The sequence below is a fragment of the Trachinotus anak genome, unplaced genomic scaffold (assembly GCF_046630095.1).
Source record: "Trachinotus anak isolate AG129_WGS33_773 ecotype Australia unplaced genomic scaffold, CSIRO_AGI_Tana_v1 ptg000012l, whole genome shotgun sequence".
NCBI lineage: Eukaryota > Metazoa > Chordata > Actinopteri > Carangiformes > Carangidae > Trachinotus > Trachinotus anak.
The window spans coordinates 5,993,019-6,014,093 of NW_027273863.1; the positions used below are offsets into that span (position 1 = coordinate 5,993,019).

General features: G+C 40.3%; 1 protein-coding gene across 1 annotated transcript; it reads right to left on the bottom strand.

The window, feature by feature from the left end:
• Positions 1-1,691: 1,691 nt before the first annotated feature.
• On the bottom strand, positions 1,692-20,708 carry tgm1l1 (transglutaminase 1 like 1). Its single transcript, XM_071491418.1, has 14 exons — positions 20,509-20,708; positions 16,224-16,507; positions 15,927-16,118; positions 11,950-12,201; positions 8,555-8,673; positions 7,600-7,707; positions 6,966-7,143; positions 6,219-6,357; positions 5,321-5,513; positions 4,789-4,942; positions 4,249-4,533; positions 3,403-3,563; positions 3,099-3,235; positions 1,692-2,972 (listed from the first exon to the last, which is right to left on the bottom strand). The coding sequence occupies exons 2-14, from the start codon at positions 16,504-16,506 to the stop codon at positions 2,828-2,830; spliced, it is 2,346 nt and encodes a 781-aa protein (XP_071347519.1). The 5' UTR covers position 16,507; positions 20,509-20,708; the 3' UTR covers positions 1,692-2,827.
• Positions 20,709-21,075: the final 367 nt, after the last annotated feature.

Below are 21,075 nucleotides of genomic sequence, written 5' to 3' on the forward strand. Positions count from 1 at the left end.
ACATACCCCTTTACAAGTTACATGTAAAAAAACAGCCAAAGAAATAAGGATATGTGTATAAGCAGCAAAAATAACCTAAAGCACCAACGCTGTCTAGTGAAATCATCAATCTATCTCCAAATATTATGATTTTAACATTTTCAGATAAATTTAAATAATTTAAATAACTGGAATAGGTTGAGAAAATCTTACCACTAAATCATTCAATCCCTTTGGGTTATCTGATACATGCACTGTCACAGCCATAGCGCATGAAAAGTGTACATTTTGGAAATGTGTATATTACTTGATTATTATCACTGATGTAACAACATTAGATGAATTTTTAATGAACTCATCTGAAGTATTTATCTAAAAACTTGATATAAACATACCTACTAAATTAGCTGTCAAACGCAATGCCGTAAAGACTCGAGTACAAAAACCTCACAATTATACAACATCTGTATACAAGTGTAATATACCCGGCTACATTCCTCCACTGCCCTTTACGTCATGCATATGCATGTCTTGCAAGACTGCAGCTAATGTGCAGTCAGTCAACAGACAAACCCCAGTACCACATTATGCAACAATCAAGCAGAGGGAAGCAAAACAAAAGAGACAAATCAGAGAATGTGGTGGAGACAAGCCTGTCTAATCTATATAGCTAGGTCCCGCCAGGCTTCGTTGACCACAATATGTCAGAGAAGAAGAGGAAAACCTCTATACAGTATGTAGGTCAAGAATAAAACACAATCACTGCTTTGAAATGTCCTCAGCTAAGAGCACAAGAGGCACCAATAAAAACATCTGACATCAGTATCATAAGTGATAAACTCTAGCAAAGGTGTGTGACATGCCTGGAGTTCCACAGTTGAAATGAGTCACTATTAAGTAATACCTCCTTCAACACACTTCACTTGAGTACACTAAAGGTTGCAGAAATGGAAAGTTACAGGCTGACACTTGCCTCCTCTCTGATCTATGAATTACATAGTTTTATCCTCTTTCCCCTCTAACCATTACAGCAGTGGTTCCCAACCTGTGGGCCCGGGTCCATTGATGAGCCAAGAGGGTATTACAAGTGGGCCGACAAAAAACAACAAACAAACAAACAAACAAAAAACAAACAAAAACTATATATATATATATATATATATATATATATGTATATACAGGTAAATAATTTTATTAAATGTTTAAAAAAGAAAAGATCTTTAAAGACATTCAAATATCTAAAAACTCCATTGTTCTTTTTTTTTTCTTTAAGATTTATCACTGTGATAAACCAATGACAGGAGCTTTTATGTTGTACATCACACTTTGCTATTTCAGTCTGATTGTGCGCTAAAAGATTACATCCATGGCAGAAACTTGAGTATTATTGTATTATTATAGTAGCTGGTTAGTAACAGGAAGCCTTAAAAGGGAAGAGAGTCAAAAGACAGATAGTGGATCAACAAGTGACCTCTCCCCTGTCAAACAAAAAATTTAAATTGAGCTTCTCCTGCTTTCAGTTTAGTCGTGAAAGTTCAATCATTATCATTAAAATAAAAAGTGCTCAGACAAAGCACTGTCTTTCCTCTGTATTGTTAAGGCTCAGATGTGGGCCGACGACATTTTTGAGGTTTTCAAGTGAGTTGAAAAATGCTGGGAACCACTGCATTACAGGCTTGTCTAAAGGTAAATGGAGGCAGAGAATAACTCAGTCATCTTTCAGTGTAAGTTTTATTAAGAACACAAAACAGACAATACAAAAAAACCCCCAAAAAAACAATCCAGGTAGATAAGGTAGATAAATAGAATAATGTTATTAAAATAGTTCCTTCACATTGTACTTTGAGTGTTGATTCTACACAGACTATAACTAGTAAAGCTAAGGTGACTACACCGGCCTCTGCTGTGATATGGTTGTCAGCGTTTCACAGCAGAGACAAGTCCAATTTTGCAGGTAAATTGCAAAATACTGTTAAGCTGATGTCAGTGTAATTATACACACACAATGGAAAAATGTACAGAGCAATATCTGGCAAAGTTCAACCACAAGGAGCATTTAGGTGTGCGCTCTGCAAATGGAGACGTTTCTGAGCGCTAAATTGTGGGTTTTTCTAAAATAACTCAGGCAATATGAATTTGCAACCATCTGATAATTGAAATAACCTTTTAGTCACATCCTTGCAGACTTCAGTTCTTTCCAAATCTAGATCGTCAATTAGTGTGGAAAAATGACTTCATCTTTCAACTTTGATTACAAAATCTTCCATCAACTGTAACAGAAAAAAATTCCAATGTGCCCTTTGCAAAATGTCAGTGCCAATTTCAGCATCATTCCCTTTCAAAACATTTCACAGTAACCCTCCATCACTGAAGCCATGTGTGGTTCATTTTGTCTGAAAATACTTTTTTTTACATATTTTTTTTCTTACTAAGCTATATGTAAAATACACAAACTGAATTTTCATTATCACAAAATACTGATGACCTGACTGCACCTTCACATTTGAAGTCATTGTAATACAACAGTTTAATTACTTCAACATATAAATGCTTATTAATTAAAGCACTCCATTTGCATGCTTTTAAACCCTGCTGCATTCTTCGTCACCATAGGTGTAACATTTTAGAGTAAGGCAGACGTGTGAATTTATATTATTTCAAGTTAAAAAAATAAGAATACTGAAAATGGTACAGTTGTATATTCATAGGTTTAAAAATATCACAATTCAGAATTTGTTGTATAAAATAAACAAGATGGTTTAAGATTAGCAACTTAGTATACTTTATATAATTAGAGGCTTTCAGTTTATATTTCATAAGGAAAGAGAGATGTCGCCATAGCTCCCTCTCATTGTTCAACAACGATGATATCAGCCACTCCGTGCACTTGTGTGAGCTGTTTACAGTCGAGAGACGCCACCAGCTTCCTGGGTCCAGGCTGGGTGGGGATGAAGTGCTCTGTCAATGTTACCGTGGAGTGACCACTGACGTCGCTGAGAGGAACAAGGAGGAGATAAAACGTTAGTCTGGAGAAGGACAGTAGGGGGGACATGTATGTGTGTGTTGGGGGGAGTGTCAGAGATAAAATGTGAGGGCGATGTGACGTCTCATGTTCTTACCCTACAACTACTTCATGGCCCTTTTGTAGACCCAAGCCTTCTACTCGGAACACCACACTCTTTAGCGTACGTGGCAGGGGGTTGGTGAAGGTGATCTTTGCTGCCATCTCCTTACCGACCACAGCTTCTCCTAAAGGCTGCAAAACACAAATTACAGAAAATGTCACAAGGGTTTCACAGAATGTTATATTTCACCCCCCCCCCCCAAAAAAAAAAAAATAAATAAAATAAAATAAAAATGCAATCATAACAATGCAGTGCTAACTGTGATAAATGGCCTATCAAATGCCAATCGAAAACCTACTGTGATGCTGAGGTCAGGTGTGCGGAGCCTGAAAGTGGTCTGGTTGGCTAACACTTGCTTGGTCTCACTGACTCTTCCAGACAAAGTGAGCATCAGAGCCGCCTGATCCACCAGCTGGTCTTGGTACTGCTGGTAGGGCAGCACCCACTCAATGCTTTTTTCTGTGTGGAGAGATACAGAAATATTCAGTATTTTTATTAAGCAAGATTTACTTTCTTATAGTTATTAGCTTAAGCAGAAAACAGCAAAAAACAAAGTGTACAAATTACACTTGTATAGTCTCATATTTAATGTATTGAAATGAAAGTGGTAACTTCTTGTCTATCTCTCTGCAAGAAGGCAGAAAAGTGGTATTTCCGCAATGTTCCACAATGTTCTTCTTTAATGAATTTTAGGTGAATTAAGAGCTGACACAAATTGCAGCCTTGGCTTCTGTAAAACTTCAGGTTCCAGTTGCATTTAAAAGTCGTGTACTAGCAAAGTTTCCCTGGCTGTTCCCATGCAATAAATCGCTTGAAATCCAGATTACTGTATGTCACAAGAAATAACATAATCTTCCTCTTACAAATAAACAGTCAGGTTCATGACAACACACTCTTGCCCAATTCGGTAAACTCAGGGGGTTTGCTGCTACTGCCTTACTTGGCCTGGTATGACCAGTAGCTTATGATGGTTAATGTTAGCTGGCTTTATCTAGATATGGTAACAGACTCAGTTCACTGACTTAATGATTCTTCAACACTTGTGCTACTGGTCACTATGTTTAAGCATTCACCTAACCATTTGATCCTTTGTTAGCATAAAAATATTGACTACAGCAGCTTTAAAGCGTAGCAGAAAGCCAACCTTCATTAGGCAGAAGCTCCACAGGCATCTGCTCCTTCTTGATGGTTCCCTTCAGCACGCCGGTGTAGTACATGACGGCCACCTGGCTGTGCAGCGTTGTCCGACGAGGCTGTGAGCTCAGGTTCTTCACCAAGATGCTCAGCTTGGCATCGGTACCCATCCTGGGCCCCTCGCCGTCCATCTTCACCTCCACACTCACGTCCTCTGCCATGGGTACAGAGTAGACGTCTGGCTTGCTGCCATAGCGACTAGCAGTCTCCACAGCGATGCGTTCCTCCTCTGAACCTGGTAGAGAAGAGGGAGGAGAAGGTGAGTGCACCTCATTCTGTCTGAGGATTCAGGATTTATTGACAGACAGAAGAGATATGTCACACAGTCCTTCCAAACAAAACAAACAGAGTAATATTTTAATATTGTGAAAATAAGGTAAATCATTGTATTTTAATTCTTCCACGAAGTGTTGAAACAATTCTGTCTGGTTCTGACACATCAATCTAAGGTACAGCTGCAGTTAGCAAAGTAAAATATGGCTGCCGCTACCTTCTTGGTGTTTGTACAGGTGTGTGATATCTGCCCGCTCATCAGAGCCCACTGCTTTGGTGCTAATGTTGTGGCCGACAGCTTTCTTCTCACTGTAGATCTGGCTGAAAGTACCATCCAGGTTCCTCTGCCAGTAGATCTTATCACTGTTGACCTGATAGGAAAGACAGGAAAAACAAACATGATAAGCTCAGGCAACAGATTTGATGAGATTGCCTGTCATAGAGATGAAGAAGTTGAACCAGGGCATCCATCAATGTCATTTATTATGTGTCTTTTCTTCGTATAGTTGGAAAGGTGTGGTGAAATTCCACCCTGTTATTCTCTTGTAAAGTAGATGAGATTTTTTTTTGAGAATTAGGGAATCAAGAAGGTAGTCCCTATTTAAAAACAGTGGATGCTACAAGTGAAGAATTATTTACTCCTGTTATGGTTATTCCAGCTCCTTTTCATTTTGATAATGCATCAAAAGGAACCTAGAGGGAAACTAAATTACAAAGACCTCTGTTCACTTGCCGATTACAGCACTCACCTCAGCAAAGACAAAAGGCGTGTCATGTTTGAGGTAGACTTGGCCAGAGCGAATGGCACTGACAGAGGCAGGGCCGCAGCGGAAGGTGCCCTGGCTTGTTTCCTGGGGAGTGGAGTCAACTGCCTGCCAGCCTCCATTACCAGGAGGCAGGTCTGGTCTGGCCATCCAGCAGTCGTTCCATACGTGGAAATTCCTTAAGGCAGATGGGATTGAGATGTTTTAATTTGAGGTTGCTTTTAGAGGAATAATCACAGTCAGCTTTTTCCAGTCTCTTCCACCAAGCAAAGGTAATGGTGTCATGATTAGTTTCATATTTAACAGACATCATCAACAGACATAAGAGTCGTATCTTCTTATCTAGCTCTCAGTAAGAAAATCAGTATGCACAGATCAGCACATTTCCCAAAATTTAGAACTGTTCCTTAAAAATTATGTAATCTTCAGTTATACTTTTTAAGCATCTTAATTTCAGATTTGTATTACTGGAGTTTTATGAATATGCGTGCAAGGTGGACGTCAAGCGTTTGTGGAGCAAGCATGGATTGGCAAGTGTGGACTAAAGAAAAAATAAATGAGAATTATTTATACAGAATCCAGCTACATTTAGCTACCTAGCAACAGGTACAGGGAAAGGTGTAAAAACCAGCTAGAAGAAACAAGAAACAGCACCTATCATTCTAAAGACACATGCAGATAGCAGATAGATACCAAATTAGCCTCTACTGCAGTCTGAGCGGAGCTGCAGATAATCGAAGGAGCATGATGCCTCTGGGGTTTCAAGTCAGTGGAGACTGCTTTCAGGGCAGATCTAAATATATGGTGCATTCCTAAGGTATGGATTTAGCAGCGAGCAATTTTCCTAGCAGGGTGTCCCATCTACGTAAGTCACACATCTTACCAGACAGAGTCACTATTAAGGTAGTCAATTGGCTCCATATTGGCATCAAAATACACATCTGTGGTGAGGGACACATCCGTATCATGAGCAGACTGGAAGTTTGTCACGCTGCGAGCGGGTATCCCAAGACACCGCAGCACTGGAAACAAAGACAGACACAGACAGATTAATTAAAACTGAATTTACGAGGTCATTTAATAGATGAATTATGTTCCCAGATGCAAAAGGAAATGTGAGCACACAGACTTCACATTGGTGCATGTGCAGGCACCGTGCCGGCATTTGCATGGTTGCAAGGCATCTTTATTAACCTGGATGAATGAAAGCAACACATGCGGCTCTATCTGAGACAAAAGTAGGAGGTATGGCAGGAATGTCAATGCAAGGTATTTAGGGTCTGCATGAGCTATGACCTGCTATCAAGAGCAATGCTGTGTGCTAAGGTCAGTTAGCTTACATGTGAGGGATCCTGCAGGCACACAATGAATGAAATGTTCTGTCTCAGAGCAGTGAGAGCTAATGAAAAGGGCCTGATAGACAGGAAGTCTGGAGCATGATCACTTGCAGACCGTTAATCTAATTCCTGTGAACACTGAGAAACACTTTGTGGCGCACACACACAAGCAGAGCACACACATACAGTCTCTTCACATGCCTATAGCTTTCCACCACCCACTATGCCCCAGCTGGTCTCCATAAACACACCATCATATGCTCTCTCTCTTTTTTATTTTTTCACACACTCACCTGTTGTAGTGACCCCGGAAAAGACCCAGCACTGTCCATACGACACAGGCGTGCCATCAGATGTGTGGTATTTCCTCAGGATCTCCACACTGCTGCTCCATGCAGTAGGAGAGACTCCTTCAGAGTAATCCCCAGACCAGTTACCAACCAGAACCCCAAGGTCATCCTGAGCATTTATCTGAAAGAAGATGGTGATACAATCAATCACAACTGACTGATGATCGGGGCTGTAGCTACTTTTAAAGACAGTGAGGTGATATTCTTGGTATTTTTAATGGAAACGTGGGGGTCTTGGTGACCTGGGTGAGGTACATTCACAGTTAATCAGACTGAAACATAGATTTAATATATTTAAAAGTAATTAACCAATTCAGCATTGTAGGACTCACAATGGACAATTTAATAAAACTGTTAAAATTGCTGCAGCAGAACCTACACATTCTCCTTCCTTGTCAAGACCAGGAGCCTACATTATCCACAGTGCAACTCCATCACCAACAGTTTGCTTGGAGATTTAGCTGTGCTATGCTAATGCTAATTTCTAATAATAGATAATGTTACTAAATATTTAAAAATTGTATTACTTTATTCATTTCAACTTAAAAGATTCATATAATTAATATAACCATCTTACCATGGCAGACATGACCCTGACCACGTTGACAGGATCCCCTCGACCAGATGGGGGCATGTCACTCTTCTCCAGGACGAACAGACACGCATCCAGAATTCCTTCATGAAACTACAATGAAAAAAAACACAAATTATTAATTAAGAAAACAGTTCATTTGAATGGGGATTGATCATGTTTTGGGAAAATTGCAAAATTTTAAATGTTTAATGTTAAATGTTTTCAAATGTAAATATTTACAGTCAATAACATTTACTGTTTTACTGTACCTTTAAATATATATATATATATATACTACATATTTCTCAAACAAAACTATAACTAATATGACTTTTAATTTGTACTGGCCTTCGTGTTTTACAGTATTCACATTTGTGGATTGCTTTATGGCACAAAACAGGAAGATGGTGCTGTTCGTCCAGCACAAATGAAGGCAAATTTGATGTTGGGTGATGTATGAAGAATGACAGGGCTACTGAAACACAACTTAAAACATGTGCCACTGATCATTATCTTAAGAAGTTTTTCCATAAGAATGTATGAAACCTATTTTACAGCAGAAGCATTAAGTTTGCAAAGATCTTCAACTAGGCCTAACAGTATCATGAAACAGAGGTTTTTAGTCAGCTGTGATTGGCTATGGTCTCAGTTGTTTACAGCACAGTTGGTCAATAGGCTTCACAATTAAAGGATACTTCTGCTGATATTCTATATTTTTTTTCTTATTGTCAAAAAATTCCATGAAAAGACCAAAACCAGCATTGACTCGATCTTATTTTGCCTGTGTAGCTAAAGCCTGATATATTTTATCCCGTGAGCCACACAGTCGAGCTCTTCTCTGCCCAGCTGTTTAAGAAAACTACTGAGCACTTTTTAAACAAATGTATGTATTTGGGAACCTGTTTTAAAGATTTTTATATCTTCAGCAGGGACAAATGAGTATCTTGATCGTCTGTACCTGCCCAAAGTTCCATGTGCGGGCACCAATTTGTTTCTCTGTGCCATAGTAAATCCTCCCAGTGTCATTCAGCACGTACTCGTTCCTCTCCTCCTCATCATCCAGGAACACTGTGTCCTCTGCAAAGACATGACGCAATTACATCTATGCATGATCATGTATCATCAAAATACTAATACTGAATTCTGACATTCTGACTTCTTTCTGTAGAACCGCAGGACTCTAGTCAAGATTTTATCTTATTCCCTGTGTGTGAACATGACCCAGAATCCATGCTTTGTTCACCTCTTAAGTGACCAAACCCTTAAGGAATGTGATTTCTTTTCACAAATGATGTAAAAGAGTCTCTAAGGCCAGGAAATGGTTAAGAAACACAATGATCCCATGGACCTCGCTGTGGGGCCCACACTCATTCATGGGAAATAGTCTGTTTTGAGTGAACTCACCACCTCAGAGTTGGGCGTGCACCCCTGACATGAGCTTCTTAAATATGAGTCTTTCTTTTTCCAACTCTTTATCTCTTGCTGTTTCCTCTGTGATTACCGGCAGTTGGGGAAAAGGAAAGTGACTGAGAAAAAGAATAGAGAAAGCTGTAAAAGTAGCAGAGAACTCAAGATGGACATGAGAAAAGGCAAGTGAAAAGAGGAGGTTCGGCAAAGTCCTGAGGGATCACTGAGAGAAAGAGGGGAAGTTATGCTTGGGAGGGAAAAGAGGAGCGAGGGAGAGTGAAGCGTAACAGTGTCTTCAGATACTACAAGAGAAAGTAGAAGGAGGTGACGTTGACAGTATCTGGCAGCTATGAAAATTGTGTTTTTCACTTCTTACTGAATATTTCTGGAATGTTTGGCAAAACACAGGATGAAGGAGGAGGAGGAGGAGGAGGAGGCCAGAGAGCAGAGCAGTGGCGCAACTGAGGGAGTGTCAGCAGATAGCAAGAAGGGAGCAAGACTGGGTGGGAGAGCCATATAAAGACAGGAAATACACATGGAGGCAGTAAATGTGAGGGAGAGGACAGGTTGTCACCAGCTGCAGGATTACTCTGAGCTCGCCCCATGGCGTTTTATACCGTAATTGTAGGATTTTGACTTTTATGAGCGTGAGGGAGAGATTGGTCTCGGGGAATAAGAGATTGAAAGAGGGAGGAGGAGATTGGGCGTGCAGCCAAAAGCAGCAACCCCATAATGAAAGACCGTCTTTTAATCAAATCCAGGTCCACAAATTTTTTTTTTTATATATTGCTGCGTTGCAAAAATTCTGTCAAATATCCTGTGTGGATAGTTTGCAGTGTTCAGCAAAATTAAAGAAACTCAAGAGAATATACAATGGCCCTCATTTCGTAATGCTGTTTCACTGAATAAGAGAATAATAACTGTGAATAAGACTGACCTCTTTTTACTTTTTAAATACAAACAACAGGATCAAATGACTATTCATATGTAAAAGGTGTTGTACAAAGTGACGAGCCCACAGATAATTATCACCTGGCATTCCACTCAGCGCTACAGGGCATTTGAATGTCTTTCAGCTCATTGTTTTGGTTTTATGGCTTTAGTGTTTAGGTTCACTCTCATGGCTCTAATCAGCATTATTTTTCACACACAATGCAGCTAGTTCTGTAGTGAAAAAGCTCTAAAAACCCACTGGACACTATCAAACAGCAGCCAAAGACAAAGCTAGCTACTAGCTTGTGAGCAGCTAGTAGCTACAGCACTTAGCAGCTAAAGCGTCAAATATTTTTGTCAAGCTCAAAACCAGGTCATCTTTTTGCTCTTAGATAAGTTTAATGCAAGTTAGACAGTTTCTCAAAAATGCAGATTCACTTATTTTAATCCTGAAAAGTAAGACACTCTACCCCAGGCTAACTAAAAACTCAGCCAGTCTTCTCCTACAGCTTCTCATTCATTACTGGATAATCTTAATCAATAAACACTTTAAAAAAAAAAAAGAAAATACAAAGACACAAAAGCAAACATTGTTTGCTAATAACACTATTAGGCTACAATATAGGAGTGTGATTTAAATGAAAATTTACTGCAGAGTTGGACATGTGAGGGTTAAAAATATCCTGCTGGTTCAATATAGCACTACATATTACATTTCAACATATATATAGCTTAAACAGACACTTCTGTACATTTTAGCACCAGAAATTCATGTTCCAGCTCCCAGACTTTTACAGTTAATTGAACGTTTATTACAAGTGGGAAACTAGTCATTACAGTAACTCTGATATAATGAAAATGTGGCATAAGAGCCATGTTTCCATAGTAACAATCAGTGGCCTGCTGACCACTGCCACCAAATGATAAAAAAGAGGGAAAACATGGCTCATAATTTGTGTGGTTTGCTGACCATGTGAGAAGGGTTATTAGGCAGCGCAGCAGACAGGGCGTAGCCAATCGTTTTTGTTTTCCCAAGGAAACTACCCTCAGCCTGACTTTTGAGTCACGGAAGTCCTGAGCCCCGCCACCGTAAGAGGCCCCCCGATCTTAGCTCTGCAAGTCTGTATTACATCGAGATGATATGCTACTGGAAGTTTATTGTGTTGTTACACTCTTTTCCAACAGATATTAATTAGACCTAACAGACTGACAGTAACACTCGAAATGAATGCCAACGTCGCTCTGCTGGTATATATAACCAGGCGGCAGCTTGCTAACACATTAGCCTTAAAAATGTAAAACATGCTACTATGTCAGTGTTGTGTTTACAGCTTGTTTTTGCTGCCCACAAGTGGCCAAAAAATGAAAATAAGTATTAAGTATGCTTGATTAAAACACCAAGATGGACCTCTTTTCTCTGTGAACCTTTTGAAAATAATAAAATATTGATAATTAAACACCCAAAGGTGTTTGATTTATCCATAAGTAAAGGTTAAAAATCATATCTGCACAAATCTTTCATAAATGTGGCCAGTGAAGGTCTGTTTCATTTTACACACAAAACATATTTCAATGTTGTGCTTAAGTAGCAAAACCAAGTGTGCTAGCTGCTCATAAATCTTAGTGGAGTTACACAACTCCCATAGACACGCTGTAGCTATTTGATGGACAGCAACACGGATTGTGCTGGCTTTTCTCACCCATGTGTAACATTATATCAGAGCTCCTCTCAGAGATTAGGTGGAACACACAGAAGTATTTGCTATCAGAACGATGATGTTGTTATAAAGCAGCAACAGTTCTCCTGGCAGTTCGGCTGTATCAGACAGATTTTCTGCTAGAAAAATATTGAAAAATCTAATATTAAGCCAGGTAGCATGTAATTAATTCCAGACATGTTATGTAATGCTGTCTGTACTTCCTTCATTTTTCTCCTCTTACTATCTATTACTCATCTTTTTTTTCCTTCCTCCTTTCCACATTCCTGCCCTCAGGTCATGTGAACCCTCTTACCTTCACACCAAGGGTTGAAGAGCATGACGATGTTCTCGCTGGCGTTGTGAGTAGTTGTTGCCTCGCCCTTTAGAGAGGAAGTTGTCACACTGAGCCCGTAAAGGCCAATCACAGCGTTGGCTGGCGAGTTGACGGACAGCTTGATCTTGTTGCCGTTCTGCTCTACGATCTTTGCCTCCCAGCGTTCGTCCTCCAGGTGATCCACCAGTGGGATGATGACGTGGGTGCCTTTGGACACCAAGGGCAGGGGTCCTACACCAGACAGGTTACATTTGAGTTGTTTTGTACCAGGGCACACCAATAAAGTAGAGATAAAAAGGAAATGCTACAACAAAATCTCTGATGGAGCCTTGTGTATTGTATGCATTGCGATGCATTTTGTGTTAGGCTTTTAGGTGCTATACTGTCTCAGATTTATACACAATTCTATGAATTTCAACATTTTGGGAAATATATTTATTCACTTTCTTCGCAGAGTAAGATGAGATTGATACCACTCTCATATCTGTCAGGTAAATATTAAATAACAGCCATGAGACTCTTAGTTAGCTTAGCATAAAGACTACAAACAGCGGAAAACACTTTCTCTGATCTCCAGGTTTTTTTTAAAAAAAAAGCACCTCTGCAGGTTACTCATAACAAGTTATATTTTGCTTAATCTGAGGTACAGTCAGGCTAGCTGTTTCCCCCTGCTTCCAGTCTTTGTGCTAAGCTAAGCTAACGGTCCCCTGGCTGTGGCTTTGCATGCAAAAAATAGTGTTCAAAAAATAGTGTTCGCCACATGCTACTGATCTGCTGTGAACCAGCATAAATATTAAAATATCTAGCTAACAAAATACCTATCAAAATATTTATATGAGTAATGATTTGTTAATAAATAAAGCTTTATAATATAATCCAACACAACCATGACAGATTATTTTATTTGACATGTCATGACAAGTCTATTTGTGTGTATGCAAATCATTTTGTACATTTAATGTTTTTTGTGCAGTCAAAAACATCTTTGAATCACTCTTTGCTTTACGTGTGTGTAAAAATTCTGTCCTCCTCATTTCTGATTCTGAGCTGATGTTGAAAAAATGGATTAAACAAAGTCACACAGCAGCAGTGGAAGTAGACTACATTGCAACATGTCTTGGCATGGAGTAAACTTTATACTTCATTATTCACGTCACAGTATTTTTTTAGTCTGTTCTCACAGTGGAGGGCACAATCCTACCAATGAGCAAACCAAAATATGCACCACAGTCTCTCACCCAGCTGTGCATGCTTTCTCTGAGTAAACAAAATTCTGGACGCGCAAAACCTCCACAACACAGACGCCCCTGCAGGGAGTCAAGCACATTTGTGACTGATTTATCTTAGCTTAGATGTTCCTTTTGTTTATTTAAGGCTAGCAAGCTCCAAAGAAGAAAAATAACTCTGCACAAACTTTCTGCTCAAGAAAAAAAAAAAAAAAAAGTTAATTCTATCCCACTAACTGGATTAAGACTTAGTGGATGCTTTCCTCTGAGCTATTTGCTTCATGGCAACCTGCTGGTCTTTAGTTGCCATTTGCTGAAGCGAGTATGAAGTTCACTAAGAAACCATTGTTCTCCATGTGACTGCAGCCATGGCAGTGCATCCTTCCTCTCTCACCTCTGTGAGAGTGCTTGTTCCAAAGGAAATCAATGAAAAACACTGCCTCTTTTCTGCCTGAACCGCGTCACCTTTATTGAAAATAGACTTGAAATCTTTATTCAGCTCCCTAGCTGAACAAAAGAGAGGCTTAGAGAACGGTGCAAAGCCCTGCTTTTAGTGCTACACGTTTCACTTCAGATGCGACTGTGAAAGCAAAGGTAATGACAGTGTGGATAGCTCTGTGTGTGCTGATTCTTTTTCTCCTTCCCTCCTAGCATGTAACTATCTAAGCAGCAGGTGACAGAAAATCACTTCTCTGTGGTGATGTAATGGCCATTTATTCCCGAGTGTGCTGTGGATCGTTGCAGCGTGAGGTCTGTAAATACCAGAGGGAGGTGTCTGATGTCCTGAGGTCTGGAAACTGTTAACAACTGGCTGGTAGGTGGAATCCAAAAAACTTGCGGTGTAGTTATGAACTGAGATTTCAATGTGCTAGCACCACATACTCCTCTGACCACATTTCCCTGGCTCTGTTTTGAGTCTGTGGTTTCCCCCTCTGGTGTTTCACATGGGTTTGTGGTTTATACTGATTTAAGGGAAACCAATTTTATGCGTGTATATCAGTTTATCTATCTGATGTTTAATGTGTGAAAAAAACAGAATGTGTGTACTGCAATAGATTTTAGATTTCATGTTATTTAAACATTGTTCACTGGATAAAGCATAAAGGTTATAAATTGAATCAATGATCTGTTAAGTTTGCATTTCTTTCAACCCTTTATCTGTGTTTTTTATCTTATTGTTAGTGCTGTCTCAATGCTTCCTCAGTCCTCATTTAATTTAAAGTTGGCACACTGAAACAATATTGATGAAATGTTAGTATTTCAATGTTGAAAACATGACCCTTACACAGTGTTGATTCGATGGCTCTTTTTCAACATGTTTTCAACTGTGACTGCTGTGAAAATGTTGATTTAAAGTTGAATTTTTGATTTCAGCCATGTAGCAAGCTTTCTGACCATAATTCAATGTTGAATAAACATTTTCATTTTTTGTGTAATACATGTAGCTGTTTCTACTATTTGGGTTGCTTTTAGCTAACTATTTCAGCTATTTATCCATAGCTTTTTCATAATTTATCTATGTATGACTTTTATCTATATATATTAACAATTTATCCATTAATTCTATTTATTCCAACCACCTATCCACTACTTTTTGCTAACTGTTTTGATCTCCTTATCCAAAATCTAATTTGTATTTTTAGTACTAGTTAGGGGCTTCTACAATCTTTCTACGTATCCCCTGGTAACTGCTGAGGGGCAACAGGTCTAGAGGAGCTTTGTTGAGTCTGAGAAATTGAAACATCTTGGATTGTGCCTTCAGGTTTCTAACAGTACATGCACATTACAAAGATGGGGATTGAGTTAGATTAAAAAATGGCCAGTTACCAGGCAGGGTGGGTCAGACTAAACGCTGATGAGTAACAGACATCCCACCCCTCCCAGATGTTCTGTGAGTCTCTGGCATATTGACAGCAGCATGCTGATGCCCACAAATCATAAATGATATCCCAATATTGCTCTTGTTTTTTAATGAGAGTGAGACAGCGCATCGTGATTACTCTCTCCTTGTGCTAAGTGGACCATCACTTTTGTTTGTGGGTGGTGTGGTGTGTAGCATGGCCGACTCATCAAAAAAACTAAGGTAGAGTGAAGTGTACCCCTGCCTAACAGCAGTAACAATAATGACATTTTCACTTGATGCACTGTTTACATCGGGGGCTGAAATTCTGAAAAGTCTCTAAAAAGGGATGTCTAGAGTTGCATTATGGGAACTGTAGGATCCAGTGTTTATAAAGCTTGACTCATACTAGGAACAAAGAGTTGGGATATCATGGCCTCTGCTGCTTTAATTTCATTTATTCTTTTTTTATTCTGTCTTTCTATTCAGTTGTGATTCTTTTATATTTATGAAAGTGTGATGTTAAATCTCTGGTTTGCCCAGTTGAGCTTTATCATTATATTTTCTCTTTTATTTCATTTTTGCCTTTTTGTTTTGCTTTTCTCATTGTGTCACTTTTGAATCACTGTTTTCCTGCCATTGCACTCCTCAGGTTCATTACTTCATGAAGCACAGCACTGGCTTTGTTTCTGAATGTATCAACAACCCAAGTGCATTTCTGTGCATTTGGCAGTTTGATGCAATCCACTGTGATATTTTACGATATGTTTTATTAATTCTTAAACCATGTATTGCCCCCAACTCATCAGGTATTCTCCCTAAACAGTGCACTGAACCTTCAGTACAATCAGGCATGAAGACACACACACATCAATCTGTTTGTCTCGTACCTGTTTTCAGGTCCAGATGCAGCTTGTCAGTGTCAGTGCTGTAGGGCCTGTTGAGCTCCAGCTCCATCTGGAAGGTCTGTCCTCTGCGGATGATCAGCTCGTCGCCGTGGTACAGGTCGGTGTGGTGCTCCTGTCTGTTCTGACCTGTCTTGGAGCTCAGCAGGTCCACTGAACGTACTGACAACTTCATTTCTGAGAGAGGAAGTTTAACGACAAGTATAAGCATCTGTCTGTATCTGTGAGGATTATCATGATATCTGCATGATTCACAAACTAAACCTTCATAGCACAGTTTACCATCCATTTCCTTTGCTTCTCCATTCAGAGGCTGTGGCTTGGCAGGCTCCGGGGCCGGCTTAGGTTTGACCACCTCAATCTTGTCTGTCACATCATAAGAGGAGCTGTTCTGGCGCTTACAGCAGCACGGACACATCTTCCTGAACCATCGCCGACAGCCTCCCTCTTCCTGTTTCTTCTCCCCTTCTTTCTGAATGGTGAGCTCTACCCTGGTGGGCGGGGCTGCTCCAGGGAAACGCCCAATCTCCGACGTGCCTCTGACTGTCATCCGCTCACTTGGCATTCTGGGGGGGCGGGGAGGAAAAAAATGCTATTTCAGTTTCCTGAATCAAAATATGAAGCATTTGTTTAATTAGCCAGAAAAGACTTTAGTGGTCCTGCATTTCAAAAATGGATGTGTTGGATGTAAATGATCAGTTTAAAGGGCTAACCAAAACAATAATGAGCAAGCGGTGCGATAAATACCTCCCCGAGCAGTATCTATCCATATAGTTTGGTTTTATTTGACCCAGTTTTATCATATTAATCTCTGAATAAATCCCCAGACCCTAATGAGAACAGTTTTCATGCTTATACTGTCTAGCAGAGAACTAGGCCCTTGGAGAGTAGCTGAGTATTTGCTCTGTGAACTATCCAATGATCATCTTTCAGGATGCTGCTGTTGAATGATTTCTTTTTTATAGGGTGAGGACAACAAATAAAATTCCATTAATCTCAACTGTAAAAAATAAAAACAACAACATCAGCAGCAAGCCCAGCAGCTCAACATCATTGTGCGTAAATGTAAATGGCGGCCACAAAACACTGTAGAGGTCATTGTAGAGACAGTCTGCACCGAGACTTTGTGTTCATAACAATCTGATTATAACAACATCTCTCCAGTTCTTTCATCTCTCTATTATGAAACACTCATTACAATTTCTCTTTTATTTTTCCCCACAATTAACACATTCCAGACATGCACTCTCCTCGGTCGTTACACTTTCCCAAAGCATTCTGGGGTGTTTAGCCTTTCGTCCTTGTCAGCTGTACTCCCTGAACAATCTAACATGCCTCCTGAAAACAGCTGGATCCCATCTGCCTCAACCCAGCTGCTGGGGCACGGTATAGTTTCTGTGCATGTCTCTGTGCACATGGGTGGAGGTGTACAGTACTGTAGATCATATGAACATGTATCACACTGTCAGGGTCCCACCCTCATACAGTACAACAACGATCACAGCAGAATTAGATCCTGCGTGTACCAAGTATCAGCATCGGGAAAGTGAAAACAAAAAGTGTTTACCCGAATGAAAGGCAGAGGGAGGAGGCCTTTCCCTCTCACTTTCCCATCTTTCCCTCCTCTTTCTCACCATCTGCAACGGCTCCATCTCTACATAAAAGTTACACAAGACTGTGGCACTGCACGCACTGCAAAATAAATCTGTATTAGCCAAACATTAAAGCGCCATTGGAGTTTTGTTGGCTCTTGTAAAACACCCGTGAACTTTTATGAGCTGCAGTAATGCACATAGTCAGGAGAAATGCAGCATTGTTAAGTAAACACATATAGGAGATGTTTGGTTTATGGGGCTATTATTCTCGTTTTTGCAAACATCCTTCGCTAAGCCTCGCCCCCAATCAGACTTTCCATTCTGGTTTGATAAGGGTGGAGGATTTTAATTCTCAAAATCTGTAGATTTTTTTTTTTTTTTTGACAGAATGGATTTTTTAATTTCACACAGAAGTAAACAGAAGCTGACTTTTCCTTTCCAACCAACAACCTTTGACTTTTTTTAGCTGAAATAACAACTGTCATTAACAGATTTATCACCTGTAAAGAGCTGGCTCAGTAATGCTAACTCCAAGCCTGTAACCCTGAAAAATAATGCAGTAAGCTAATGAAATGCTCCTCAGCTGTGACAGTAGCGCTAAGCTGTTTTTGCAGGTCGTATGCACCAAGCAAGCTAATGTTTGCAGCTTACCTTGGAGGAGGTAAATACAAGGCCATTCCTGGTTATTGTTTGAAATCTACTCAGCCCTGTGCATATCTCAGTGCATCTCAGCATGTTTCTGATGTGCAAAGTAAAACTAAAAGTTAAGGCTGCACAGATGACGTGAGGTTCCACATCATAGGTTCCACTGCATATTTCATATAGACAAGCAGCAGTGAGAGTGGTTGATAGTGCTGCAGCTTTACTGTTGATTTAATGGTTAAATGCCTGCGTGAAGGAGAAGTTTCAAACAGGACACCAGTTTTGGTGAAAAAGCAGCAGAAAGACAATAGCTGAGGAAGAGGTGGTAGGGTGGGGCCCCTTACACTATCAGAGTGTAGTGTGTGTATGTGTGAGTGTGTGTGTCGTTGTACTTCTATCTTTGTGAGGACCAGTTTGAGTTATAGACCTTACAGGGTCCAGGGGCATTTAGTTGTGATGGTGAAGGTAAGGGTAAGTGGCTAGGGAATGCATTTTGTCAATGAGTGTCTTAATAAAGACAGAAGTGCATGTGTGTGCGTGTGTGTGTTTGTGAAATTATGTTCACTTCAGATTTTTCAACTCTGTGGTTTCCTGAGTTCATCTACTGGTCAGATGACACCCTCCTCCTTTCAGCTGTTTCCGGGGCCTTGAAATAATTGGCAAAAACATTCAATATTATCGTGACAAACACAATAGAGATGCATTGCAACATGATCTCCACCCAAGATTCACACTGGGTGTCACACCACCCAAATGTCACACCCTCCGCCCCACTCTACTTCTAAATTTAGAAAAAAGGAAGCACTGAGATCTTAGTACGACAAAGTTAGATGTGTTTTCTTAAACTGAGATTACGTTTCTAATGCAAAACATGCTTGACAAGCTTATTTTTCTTTTCAGACAAAAAATAAGACTAATTTCATAGGAACAAGGCTTTTTTACTCTCTTGAAATTCCTTTTTTTGCAGTGAGCTAGATCAAAACAAAGTGGAACACATGACAGAATTCAACGCACTCTGGTTCCAGAGCAAGTAATTTAACTTCATTATGTAAACTGAAGTTTCTCTGCCTCTTTCAACTCACTCCCAGACAATAATTGCGTAAATATTTGGGTTGCGATAACATCAAAAATACAAGCATAATGGGCCAAAAAATATAGCAAATGTGGCTTCTTTTCAAATATAACAACTGAACAAAAGCTTTTCAGGCTGTTTTGTTGCTAGTGTGTGTCTCCACAGGCTTTAAAAAAGCCAAGCTATCTCACTACTGCACCTTAGGTGGCCTAAAATTGGCCAATTAGTCACCCACTCAACCCCCTAAAACCATGAAAAGCCATTCCACAAGCCTAATTTTTTGGCAGCGTTGCTCTTCCCTCACACTTTACTGCACAGACCTAAATGGATTTATAATACAGCCATCAGCCAAGCTTGAAATGAAGTGTTAGTTCTTCATCTTTTTCTCGCTTTGCCTATCACTACCCCATGTGTCACTTCCTCCAAAATGCTGCATGTGCACTCTCCCTCTGCAGCTCTGCACTTCTCTTCAGTCGGTTTGTGTTGGCATGCCGGCATGGTTGGTATGCCCACTGGCCCCTGAGATAAGCGCTTCAAAATTCAAGTCACTGTTCATAAACAACACGAGCTTTAAATGGCTGGGCTTGTTTGTCTGGTGATTTCGGTCCCATGTTAAATTAACAGGTGCAATGGAAAATAAAAAAATATATTAAATGTCATATTAAACACCTGGGATGTCCTTATAGGCAGAAAAAAACAGTTTAAATCCTCTGCACTGCACCTCCTTCAAGGTCTCTGAGAGAAGAGAACAGATCAGCTGCAGCTGGCTGGCCATGGACCAGCAAGGCTGAAAGCTTGAAAATGCCTTAATTAATTGAGTGTGTGTTTTTACTGAACATGGAAAAAATGCTGAAAAGTGCAAGTCTACAACAGAAAAAGCAACACTTTGAAGTTTGGGAGGATGAACACCCCTCCTCTTTCTTGACTTGCTGGAAACAAATCAGGTGATGGGTGAGTTAATGGATTTTTTCCTGCATGTGATAACAAAACAAAGTTCAGCAAATTCAAGGTTAAACTTCACTCAGAGATAAAGGAGGGATGTTCAAGTTCTTTCAACTTTCTTTCTGTCTTTCTTTCTGGCTGGGATGTGAGCCCCCCTCTCTGTGGAAGCCCCTGTAACACCTCAGATGTACCTGGGGCTTTCACTCGTGTAAAAGAAGAAGCCGTTAGATCCTGCGTGCACCGCTTCATGTTTACACTGGACTTAACGTCTCCCCTGTGAGAGAAAAATAATAAAGTTGGAGTAGAAGTGACTTACTTTGTCTGTATCTGTGTGGATTCTTCTCTGGATCAGCGATAAACCTCTGCTTCTTCCTGAGTAATTCTCCCGTCTGCGTATGAAAACTTTTTGAAACTTTTTTTTTCTTCCCTCGCTCCGCTCTTGGATCTGAATACTTATATACCCGTCCTAGATTGTATTTCACGGTACTTCAAGTTGACGCACACACCCTCTTCCGTGCAGCCCAGCCCACCCCGCCCCACCCAGAGCTGCTCGGCTCAAGTTCCCCACTCCCACCAGGATGTCCCGTTCCAATGAGCGCGCTTTGGGTGCGCTGCGTAAAGGAGCGCACGTACGGCTCCACGGCGAGGGCCACATACGCACAGGCTTTGAGAGGAGGAACACTGAGGGGAGAAAGTTTGTTACGCAACGTTCAGCTTCAACTTTTCCAATGCAGGGAGGGAGTGGAAACGGACAGATAGTGGGGGGCAGGAAGATAAGTACAGAATGCTTGCATATGGCGAGCCCTAATGTGATGACTCAATGAAACCAGTAAGTCAGTGACTTCGTACAAACAACCAACACGTTGCATCATTAAGTCAAACA

What these genes read in the sequence shown, in the direction of transcription:
- tgm1l1 (XM_071491418.1), bottom strand. Translation starts at nt 16,506, where the DNA reads ATGCCAAGTGAGCGGATGACAGTCAGAGGCACGTCGGAGATTGGGCGT. An exon ending in GGAGCTTCTGCCTAATGAAG is followed by an intron (nt 3,564 to 4,248) that starts GTTGGCTTTCTG and finishes CTCTCCACACAG; the next exon opens with AAAAAAGCATTGAGTGGGTG. An exon ending in CACCTGACCTCAGCATCACA is followed by an intron (nt 3,236 to 3,402) that starts GTAGGTTTTCGA and finishes TGTGTTTTGCAG; the next exon opens with CCTTTAGGAGAAGCTGTGGT.